The sequence below is a fragment of the Rhinolophus hipposideros genome (assembly GCF_964194185.1).
Source record: "Rhinolophus hipposideros genome assembly, chromosome: 3".
In the NCBI taxonomy this organism is placed as follows: Eukaryota; Metazoa; Chordata; class Mammalia; order Chiroptera; family Rhinolophidae; genus Rhinolophus; species Rhinolophus hipposideros.
Window position 1 is genome coordinate 62982548 of NC_138049.1, and position 12391 is coordinate 62994938.

Genomic DNA, 12391 nt, shown 5'->3' on the forward strand with positions numbered 1-12391 from the left:
ATAATAACAGAAACTGGTCTTAGAGTTAGTTGCTGGTAATGCCTTTTCCAGCAAAAGGAAGTAAGGAATCAAGTTTAAGTGGCCTATTTTTACAATATTTTCATTGTGTTTTAGTATCAGTGGTGGAATTTTCATCAGCTTTGCACACATTCTTGCTGAAGCATACTTTCTTGAGTAAACATTTGTGACTAACAGTAAACATTTGTGACATAGCAAAAATGAGACTCATTTATTTTCAAAGCTACTCTTTTTTTAAAAAAATCATCTTTAAATTAGCTGATGTAATTGGTAATTTATGCACTTAGCCTGGTTGTGGAATAATGTTGTATAGGCTTAGTGGAAATGTTAAGTGCTTGAAACATTTACCACAGAGGCCTGAAACATTTTCTGATCTTTAGGAAGAACTACAGTTTCATAATCCTTTGTCGGATGCCCTTTGGTCGGATGTCTCTAGTTTTTTTACCATATATCAACCCCCCTGAGGGCAGTACCCCCTGATTATTTTTATTATGGAAGTTTCAAATACATCAAAAGTGGGGAGAATAGTAAAATGAGATCTCATGTATCTGTCAGCCAGCTTCAGTAGTTATCATTTTGCTGATTTTTTCATTTTTCCTCTCCTCCCCTTAACAAATTGTTTTGAGTATTCTAAAGCAAATCATAGACATACCGTTTTACTAAAAATGTTTCAGTATGCATCTCTAACTGATTAGGATTTTTGGTTATTCTATTACCACCATGCAGTTATACCACATAGAATAATTAAAAATCCCTTAGTATCTAAAGCCTAGTTCATGTCTAGGTTTCCTCAATTATCTAAAAAATATCTTTTTCAAGTTAGATTTTCAAACCAAGATCCAACAGTGTCCATGTATTTTGCCGTTATGTCTCTTAAATCTCTCTGATTCTCTTTAAGTGCCATCAATTTGTTGGATAAACTAGGTCATTGGCCCTATGAAATATTCCATGTTCTGGATTTATCTGATTGATTTCTCATGGTATCAGTTAACCTTGTTCCTTTATCTCTTGTATGTGGTGTAAACTGGTAGTTAAATCTAGAGACATAGTTATATTCAGTTTTAGGGTTTTAGACAAGAACACTTTATAGTTGGTGTTGTATGGTTCCTTTCACGCTACATCAGGAAGCACATAATGTCTGGTTGTCCCACTTTTACTAGTACTAACGTGGGTAAGTGGGTTCAGGTGGTGGCAGCTTGTTTTCTCTGTGATAAAGTTCTTCATCTGTCTTTTACTAATGATTTTAGTATCCATTGATGATTGTTGTCTTGATCCAATATTTCATTAGGGGTTGCAAAATGATTTTTCTGATTCTCTCATTTTTTTATGTATTAGCTGGAATTCTTTTTTAGTAAGGAACCATTTCTTCTCAATTTGTTTATCCTGAAATGCAGTTTGTACTGTAAAGGCAAAATAAGTATTTGATTCTTTCCTTTTATGTATTTCTCTATTTTCAGAACAGTGAGTTGTCATCTTAGCAGTCTCTAGTGGTGATTGATTAATTTTATTTTTTTGGAGTATCTGTAGGAACTGTATATTTTTATAGAATTGATGTATTTAAATTGGTTGCAGTTAGTATTGATTCTTATGTCCAAATTGCTTCATCCTAGGCCAATGGGAGCCCCTTCAAGTTGGTTTCTGTATCCTTCTATCACCCTTTCAGTCTTTGATGGTTTCCTTGTTTTCTGGAATGAGATGTTTTCCAGATTCAGTTATTTTTCTAAGGAGCCTGGTTCCTGAGTTCCTTTTAGTGGAAAATAGTGGATATAATCTGAATGTTAGAGAACATTCCATAATTAAATACATGAACATTTTTTTGCAATTGAACATATGAATATTTTTTCACACTAAGAGGGAATAATAGACTGTAAATAATGTCACATCAGTTCAGGTCAGTTTTTGTCCCCAAATGATTTACAAAAAAAGTCTTATTTTTTTAGAACTTTTTTGAAATTATAATTGCAAATAAGAGATTATGGAGGTATAGTGCATTTGTTTGCATGTACAGAAGTAATTTGAGAATAAGAATTTTGTGGAGTGGAGAAAATCTGTTTTGTGTTAAAAGAGAAACAGCTCAATTCTGTTTCTCTTTTAGTCTAAATGGTAGACTATGTATAAGATACATAGTTTAACTAATGCTTCCAATTACTTTAGGTGTTTCTGGTTATAAGTACATGTGACAGATTTGTAAATATATATTTTCATGAGTAGCACACGCTTATTTATGTAAAAAGCATTTCTTTTAAATAAAAATATTTAAGATAACTTGGCACATCATAAGTTCTTTGTAATTGTACGTTTCTTTTTTTTGTTCTTATTTTTGTTGCTCATTTAGATGAGGTCTCAACCTCAGCACTGTTGAGCACTGTTTTGTACTCGTAATTCTTTGTGCATTGCAGGATGTTAAACAGAATCCCTGGTCTCTACCCTCTAAATGCTAGTTGTGACTATTAAAATTATCTCCTGACATTGACAGGTGTTCGGCGGTTAAGGGTTGGCAGGCAAAATTGTCCCAGTGTAAAACCACTGATATAGACAGATCAGGTAAATTTTTTGATCCTAAAAATATAATGTATGTGATTGGTGAGATAGAAATAAAATTGTGTATTGAAATCAGGCTTCATTTAAAGATATATTGTCACTAGTCCTTTATAAGTCATCTCTTCCTAAGTTATACTTATATATCCAGTATGTGTATTTACATACTTACAGTTCATCTTTCTCTCCTTTTGTTGGGGAGATAGTTTCTTCTCTTAATTTGATTTTAAAAGAACTACAGTTTTCCCTTAATGCGTAGATTAGTGTTAATATTGTTTAAAATGCTATATAAATTCATTTCATTTATTAGCTTACCTAGAAAATGAAGACAAATTTGAATAAGAAGTTGACTTGAAATAGTTAATAGTGAGCTAATCTTTAGTTATAAATTGTACTTTACTTGCCACTAGATGGACCCATTTTCATAATAAACTGAGGAAAACTGAAATTTTAACATTGAAGACATATTAGACTAAGCTTGTAGCATACTTAGTTAATGGAATTTTTTTTACATTAAATACATAATCTTCCAAATTTTTTGTAGAGTTTTGTCAATAATGCTGAAACTTTATATGTATTGTTATAATAGAATATTAAAAGAGCAATGGTAGTTTCTTACATTATATATTCTCACATGACTGAATCACTTAATTGGCAATTCTTACATTTTCTTTTCATAAAACTATTTAGTTGATCTTGCTAGAGTAAATTAGATGGTTTTGGTGACAAACATCTAAAGTTAGAACATTTATTGCTTAAATTGGTCTGAAATATGAAGTAGAAAGGAAATTTACATGTTGGGTTAAGCTACATGTTGAATTAAAAAGTCTTTACAGCTAACATCTTTGTGTAACCTTTTTGAGGCCCCTTTTCTTACAAAGCAATGAACATGATGGAACTTACATAGTTTAATGACTATAGACATTTATTTCTAAGGAGGCATCTTTTTGTGTTCAAGGCTGAGATCTATTTTGTTACCTCGTCCCTTCAGAGACTTCAGTTATAATATATCCTTGTTGTCAACCTCTGTGATTTAAGAAGGTCCTTCTCAATCTGTAAACATATCTAAGCCTCTCATGTTAAACGATACCACCTCTTCCCAATACCCCCACCTTTTCATTCTGTTTTATATTTCCCTTTTCCCTTTCACAGCTGACGTTTTGAAAGATGGATACTTGAATCCGTTTTATTTTGATTCACTTCATTGCAATCTGGAGTCTTCCGTCTGCAGTGTTAATCAAATAGTGACTTTCAGTTCTAATTAAACTCATTTAAACAATTGAACACTCATATCATGAAATTTCCTCTTTCCTTGGTGTACATGACCCCATGTTCTCTAAGAATGACAATTCATTCTTAGTCTTTGTTTATTGTCCACCCACCCCCACACTTATTCTTTTTTTTTTTTTTTTGGTTTTTCTTTTTTTTCTTTTTTTTAAATTAGTTTCAGGTGTACAAGACAAGGTAATACTTAGACGTTCATCATTACCCACACTTATTCTTGAAAGGTTGGTTTTCCTCAGATTTCATCCTTAATTTTTTTGTCTTATTTTACATACTCATTCTTGGTGATCTTATGCATACCACAGACCCCTTCCATAATTGACTGTATCACTGATGATTCTTGAATCTACAATTCCAGCCAGACCACTCTGTGAAACTCTTTATCGTTATTTCCAAATACTCGTCAATCCCGTAAGAACTTTAAACTCAGCATGTCCAGCTGTATTCATTACCTTGCCCGTAGACTGGTGTAAAGTGTACTTACTTCCTAGCCTTGTAAATGGCACCGCTGCCCAGTTAGTCACCCGAGTCAGAAACCAAAGACTCCTTTTAAATCATTTCTCTCAGTGTTGCCAGTCATTCACCCTTCAAATTGCAGCTAACACCTTAACTGCCTCTTTAGTCCGCATCTGGTTATTTCCCTCCACAGAATCTTATCTCACATATTTGTGTAAGTTACTGGGATGGCTTCCTTACTGGTTTTCTTACTTTCGTTGTTGCTGTTGGAGTGGCTTTACTGAAATCTGGTAATTTTATTGCCATGCTTAAAATTCTTTACTATCCCTCCATGCCCCTATAATCTCTTCAGTGTGGTGCACACGTTTCTTCCAGATTTTGACCCTCTCATTGTCTCCACCTGCATTTGGCATTACTTTCTTATCATACCTCATGCTGTAACCAGTATGGTTCATTTAAAGTCTATTTTGATTCATAAATTTTAATTTGCACAAATTGCTCTTACTGTCTGCAGTTCCTTTGTATCCTTGTTTATTGAGCGTTGTTCATTGACTAAGGTTTGATTCTAAATATTAATGATCGTTTTCTGTACTATGGATGTAGAAATAGATTATTTGGCTCAATTGATAGTAACTCTAAGTTACAGATTTTCAAATGTTTTTTTAAGTAGCAAAAACCGTTTTTGGAAAGAAATCTTACCCTATTACAGAAATGAGGTGAAAATGGTATTTTATTGGTATGCTTTAAAAAACCTATCCAATTTATAACATTTTCAGTAAAGTCAATTACTGAAAACAAGGCCATGCTGATGAACATTGACATTTGGAATGTGTTATTAAAGCGAATTGCAGACTTGTGCTTGCATCTCGCTTTAACAGCTAGTTTTTCAAAAAAAATCAACAGTATTGCTGTATATTTATATGTAATTTATATACTCGTATAATAAACTGCATTCGTTTGAAGTGTACAGTTTAATGAGCTTGGACAGACGCAGACACCCATGAAACCGCAGTCAAGATTCAGAGCCTTTGCATCACATGCTCCTTTGTGTTCACCCTTAGCTGTGGATGAAGCAATCACTTTCTGCTTTCTGTCACTGTGGATTAGTTCGCATCTTCTAGAATTTTTCAAATGAAATGTATTTGACCTATAACTGCAATTTAAAGTTTACAACATGTTAATTTGATACATACATATATACATTGTATGTATCAATGTATACATATATACATTGTAATATGATTGCTGTTATACGATAATTAGCACTTATATCATGTTACATAATTATCCTTTCTTTTTAGTGATTGGAATAATTAAATTCCAATTTCTTAGCAAGTATTAAGAGTATAATACAGTATTGTTGTCTGTATTTACTATACTTGTGCATTAGATCTCTAGGTCTTATTTTGCAAGTTTGTACCCTTAAACAGCATCTATCCTGTGCACCCCCCCACCCCTGTGGGGGGTTTTATGGTATTGGATCTTATGTCTTTGATCCATTTCAAGTTAATTTTTGTGAGTGGTATAAGTTAGGGGTCCAAGTTCATTGTTCTGCATATGTTTATCCAATTTCCCCACCGCCATTTGTTGAAGAGACTCTCCTTTCCCCATTTAGTGTTCTTGTCTCTCTTGTAGACTATTAGTTGACTGTATATGTGAGGTTTATTTCTGGGCTCTGTATCCATTGGTCTGCGTGTCTATTTTTATATCAACGCCATACTGGATTTATTACGGTAGCTTTGTAATATAGTTTGAAAGCAGGAAGTGTGGTATCTCTGGTTTTGTTTTTTTCCTCTTGGGATTGCTTTGGCTATTCAGGGCCTTTTGTGGTCCTATACACATTTTTGCATTTTGTAGAATTTTATGTAAATGAAATTACATATGTACTTTTTTTTGTTTTCTGACTTCTTTCATACAGCATAATGGTTTTGAAATCATTCTCGTATCATTTATTAGTAATTTGTTCTTTTTTATTGCTGAGTGTATTCATTGTATACAACATGTTTATCCCTTCACCCGATGATTAACATTTGGGAGGCTTGCACTTTTTGGCCATTATGAATAAAGTTGCTGTGGACATTTGTGTTGGGGTTGTAGTGGACATTCGTCTTTATGTATAAGTTTGTGAAGCACATATGTTTTTATTTTTCTTGAGTAAATAACTGGGCTTAGAATGTCTGGGTCATTTGATACAGCTGTATTTTTCACTTTTTAAGAAAGTGCCCAACTCTTTTCCAAGGTGACTGTGCCATTTCCATTTCCAGAAGCATATGAGGGTTCTGGTTCCTCTCCATCCTCACTCACATTTGTTGTAGTCAGTGTTTTTGGTTTCAGTTGTTCTGATTAATGTGTAGTGGAATCTCATTGAGGTTTTAATTTGCATTTTCCAGATGATTAATAATACTGATCATCTTTTCATGTGCTTCTTGACTATTTGCATATGTTCTTTTGTAAAGTGTCTGTTCAAATCTTTTGCCTGGTTTTTAAAAAATTGGGTTGTTTCATCTTATTATTGAGTTGTAAGAGTTCTTTATATATTCTGGATACAAGTCCTTTTCAGTGTATGTCCTGTGAATATTTTCTGTGCCTGGTGTTTTTATTTTCCTTAAGCATCTTCTAAAGAGCAAACATTTACTATTTTGAAGTAGTCCAATTTATCAGTATTTCCTTTTACTTTGTGTTTTATCTAAGAAATCTTTTCCTACACTAAGGTTGCAAAGATTTTCTCCCATATTTTCTTCTAGAAGTTTTGTAATTCCAACTTTTAGTTTAGTTCTGTAGTTGATTTTCGTTGCTTTCTATCAGGATGTTTTATATACACAGAGAAGATTAGTTTGTAAAAGGTAACATTAAAAAGAAAGATATATAGTCTTGAATGTTAGGATATCCTCCCATTAAACAGAGATAATAGGAAAACCTCCACTTTGAAGTTTTCAGGAGAGTGAATTAACCTGGCAGTAATGCTTTCATGTGGCAATTTGCATCAAGCTGTTCTTACTTTTTCGAAGTACTTATAATGATTTAAAAATGCAATCATTTTTGTAATTTATGAAGCCCATTTGCAGCTTTTTAGAATATAGAGGTGGGGCCACACTGATCTCAAATATGTCCTGAAAAAAAGGGTTAAGAAAAACAAATACCTTTTTCTCAGCAGGTTTTTCTCCTAAAAGTTTATTTTGAAAGATTATAATGTAATGATACAGTCAGTTGGTTTCCAGAGAACTTTTTTAATTTTTTATTGTATTGCATACCAGTTAGTTAATTATTTTCTGTATCTAGTCAAGTGTCGTGTGTGTGTGTGTGTGTGTGTGTATGTGTATGTGTGTGTGTGGTTGTGTGTCTGTATGTTTGATTAAAATACCTCCTTATTTAAAATATGCTTGGAATCTTTTAGTTTTAAGAGAAATCTTTAGACCTTACAGACAATTTGTAACTAATAAATCAACATGTAGCACATTTAAAGTTCTAGCTAATTTTATGAATTAGACTCTAAGCAACTTAAACTGACAAGTTATTAATAGTTATAAGAGAGAGCTGAGTTTTTAAAAATGTAGTTATTTTATAAAATGATTGAAATGTTTTGATTGCAGGTGGGAATTTTAAAGTAAAATGTGGTCTCTGAAATTATTAATTTTAATCCAAAGCTGCTTTATTTTTTAGGTGTTCACTGTACCCATGGTTTCAATCGCACTGGTTTCCTCATATGTGCCTTTTTGGTGGAGAAAATGGATTGGAGGTATTTGTTTCTTGTTATAATGGAAGATATATTTAGTAATTAATAAAAACATTTTTATTGAGTTTTTAGTTTTAGCACATTGTATTGCCAAATTTTTGGTGAAGTCATAATTAATATAATTTGAATATGTTTTTATTTCAGATTTGGATAATCTTTAGAATACCATTCATTACCTGGTGTTTTTGTACTAAGTAGCCCTTTAGTTGAGTGCTTATGGATCCCGTATACTATGTATTTTCTTGTCCAGATGTTTTTTCACATCTTACAGGATTATCAGAGACAAGTTCTCCCAATATTTCGTGTTTTTATTCATCTTTGGACATTACTATTGTTATTCTTTTTTTAATAGTACCTTTTTATAGCTGCTGAGTACTAGGAAAAACTTACAATGCTATACAGAGAAGGTATTTTTGGAACAGAGTTACTCTATTTAAACCAATCAGCATATCTTTATTAAGCACCTGTTATTTGTCAAGTGCCTTTTAAGGTTCTGAGACATTAGAACCCTAGTTACTCAAAATTCCTGAGAGAATGGAATCCTACTAACTGAATTTCCTCCTTTACTGATTGAAGGTCATTATTTTGGTTACAAAGCCTTTTACATAGTAGGTCGTTCTCTGAATATAATCAGCTGAAGTATGCATCTGATTTTATATTTTATTTCCTTGCTCGTGCATCCTCAGTGGTTCTCTTCTGCATGCACTTCTAGCTCAGCTTTTCTGGCCTTTCTTATGCTGTAAACAATAATCCCAGAGTCCTATGTCAGACTCAGTTTATGCCTAGACTTTCTCTGATGACCGATGTTCTTACTGCCTGGGTCTGTTGAAAGTTTCTGAAAAATCAGCATGCTTTTTACTTTCATTCATATTGCTATTCACATTTTTTTGACTGATGTTTTCCCTCAGAGTCAGACCTCAACCTTCAAAGCTTTATTTAAGTCCTTCACAGACCACCCAGGTCTCTTCCGTACACTCATTGCAATTTACCTCTAGAGTTTAGGAATTACTGATATACCTTATATTAAAATTGTTTTGGAATGAATGTGTCCCTTAGTAGATTGAATGCTTTAAGAACGGGACTGTGATTTGTCTATTTTATAAATCTCTAACATACTTTGGTGCCATAAATGTAATAAGTGAGTTTTAATAAATCTGCATAAATGGAGAGTAGTGAGGAAATTGCATGGTGTTTGTTTTCCATAGTATTGAAGCAGCAGTTGCTACTTTTGCTCAAGCCAGACCACCAGGAATTTATAAGGGTGATTATTTGAAAGAACTTTTTCGTCGCTATGGTGATATAGAGGAAGCACCACCCCCACCTCTATTGCCAGATTGGTGTTTTGAGGATGATGAAGATGAAGATGAGGATGAGGATGGAAGAAAGGAATCAGAACCTGGGTCAAGTGCCTCCTTTGGCAAAAGGAGAAAAGAACGGTTAAAACTGGTAATGTTTAAAATTATTATAGTCTTTACCTTTTCATTCAGCAGGTTTATTGAGATTTACGCAAATGGAATGTTGACTGTATTTGTTTTACTAGATTTGTGAGGTTATTTCATTCTGGCTATTTCTAAAGATTCCTGATAGCCGTGTGTCTGCCTTTTCTACAAGAAAAATCTCAGTTACATAAATTCATCCTATTTTTGTTTCTTAGGTAAACCAAAGAACTCTTAGACCTTAGATTGAGAATTTACTATTTCTTTGCAAAGTATTGTGAGATCCCAACTAAGTATCTAGTGAAAATTTTACTAATGCTTTACAAAAACCTCACAGAGTTAAAATAACTTTACATATGCATTCTCCTTCCCTGTGGTGGTATTTTCATATTTTCTGTGAAGTTGAACCAAGAAGACTTTTACTTCTATGACGAACTCCTATTAATCTTCTAGAAATAAAAATCCTAACTAAAAACATTAGGAGTTAATCTCCCTTTCTTAGATGGATTGGAGAGATATGGAGAAGAAAAGTACAGGTTGTACTTGTGTGTACATAGGTACGTGCTCTCGGCCAAAGGGTAACTTAGGGAAAGTGTGGAGATAATTAAGTGCTAATGAAGTTAATAATTAAGGTGTGTGGAATCATGGTTGAGCAGTAAACAACCACAGCATTTATTAATAGGCAGTGATTCACAGGCAAGGAAGAAAATGTCTTGTTCTATGTAAATCATATAATGGTTATTTTGGGCTTTTAAAAAAAGTCCCTTGTTTGAGAAACATTTGTATGTATTTCCACGTTTCAAACTTCAAAACTCTAAGGCCACTAAAAGTGTGAAATACTTTGAAACATAGAAATAATTTCAAAAATAGCTTATTATTCTTTTAGTGTAACATTATTTCCTGGATTTAGTTTTAAGAAATTACTGAATCATATACCTAGAAAAATAGGAATCACATTCAAAATAAAGTCTAGTAGAATGACATAACATACAGATGATTATCCTTTTATGATACCATTTTTATACAGGATATTTTTTAAGAATAATGATCATGAGCATATGCTTAATGTGTTTTTGAATTATGTTATAGTATTTTAATGTGTAAAAGAGTTCAAAATAAAGAGTTACTATTTTGCAAAATGGAGTAAAGTTTGCAGGTTTTGTTTTTGTACTTTTTTGGCCAGCAGAAAGGGTCTTAAAAATGACATTTATTTTATAATATCAAGTACCATCAAATTCCTATAGTTGCAGATGAGCTCAAGCAGCATTAAGAGAGAAATATCCAAGATTTTTTTAAATGAAAATAAATAACATTCAATATAAAATCCCAAACCTAGTTTCTCCTGTTTTGTTTAGTCAGTTACTAAGAGGAGTGTTTTACAAATTCTCTTCTATGATTGTGTGTTTCTCCGGTTAGTTCTGTCAGGTTTGCTTTATGTTTTGGGGTGATATTATTTGGGGTGATATTATTATTATACAAACATGTGTAAAAGATTATTTTGTCTTTGTAGTGTCTTAACTTTTAGCATTGTAAAATATCTGATATTAGTATGATCGTAGAAATGTTTTTTGGATAGTGTTTATATGAAATATCTTTTTTCTGTCCTTTTACTTTTGATCTTTATCCTTTATTTAGGGTATTATGTCTCTTATAAACATCATGTTGGGTTGTATTTATCCAGCCAACAGTTTTTGCCTCATTGGAGTATTTAGTCCATGTACATTTATTTTACTGATTTACTAATTTTAGATTTACTGATTGTTTTACTGTCTGTTTTTGTTTGTCCCACTTGTGGTATGTTTCTTTTTGTCTTTCTTTCTTGCCTCCTTTATACTCAATTTTTAAAAAAATTTTATCGCCCCTACCCATTGCCTATTAGTTTTACTAGTTTATTAGTTTTTTAGTGGTTACCCAAGATTTTAGTATTCATCTTTGACTTGTTAAAGTCTGGTATGTGTTAATACTTTTGCCACTTTTTAGACAATGCAAGAATCTCAGAAAATACCTTTTCGGTATTGTGTATTTTAATTCTATAAAAATTTAAAACCCCATGAGACATCATCATCATCATCATCATTGTTTTGTATAGTTAATATTCATTAGCTATACCCACATATTTATACTTTCTAGTGCTCTTCATTCTTTCATATATTTTTGTGGTTTCATTTGGATAGTTTTCCTTCTGACTGAAGAGCTCTTTAGTATTTTCTTTAATATGGGTCTCCTGTGACACATTCCTTCAGTGTTTGTGTGAAAATGTCTGTTTTTTGCCATCATTTTGAAGAATGTTTGTACTGGGTATAGAATTCTGGGTTGGCACTTTGAAAATATTATTCCATAATCTATTTCTGTTGAGAAGTTGCTTCTTTGAAGGTAATCTTTTTGTTTTTGATTTTCAACAGTTTTGTAATGATGTTTCTACTTGTGGTTTTCTTTGTATTTATCCTGCTTCCTATTTATAGTGATTCTAGAATCTATGGTTGGATTTAAAAAAAAAATTGTTTTAGATAATTTTTCGCTATTAATATCTTCAAATATTGTTTCAGATCCATTCTTTCTCTCTTCTCATTTTGGGCCTTACTCAATAGTCTCCTTTTTTTTTTTTTTAATGTATATTTTCCATCCTTTTGTTTCCTAATTCAGTCTGGATGTTTTCTTCTGACCTATCTTCTAGTTTATTAATTTCTTCTTTAGCTTTGTCTAACCTGGTATTAAATTCATCCATTGAGTACTTAATTTCAGTTATTTTACTTTTACTTCTAGAATTTCCATTTGAGTTTTAAAATTGTTTTCAATTCTTTGGTGGAGCTCTTCATCTTGTTATTTAGGTTTTTGAATGTATTAATCCCAGTTATTTTAAAGCCTCTGACAGATAACTCTAATATGTGAATCTCTTCTGGATCTTCTTTAGTTTTTCTTTTAATGT

The 12391-nt window shown here is 32.2% G+C and overlaps 1 protein-coding gene across 2 annotated transcripts in view; it reads left to right on the top strand.

Moving 5' to 3' along the window:
- RNGTT (RNA guanylyltransferase and 5'-phosphatase) overlaps positions 1 to 12391 on the top strand; it is a 240922-nt gene that overhangs the window by 14093 nt on the left and 214438 nt on the right. For both annotated transcript variants that reach the window (XM_081033244.1, XM_081033243.1), the window contains exons 5-6: positions 7957 to 8032; positions 9235 to 9475. In XM_081033244.1, the coding sequence (XP_080889370.1) occupies positions 7957 to 8032; positions 9235 to 9475 (317 nt within the window). The remainder of the gene's footprint in view (positions 1 to 7956; positions 8033 to 9234; positions 9476 to 12391) is intronic.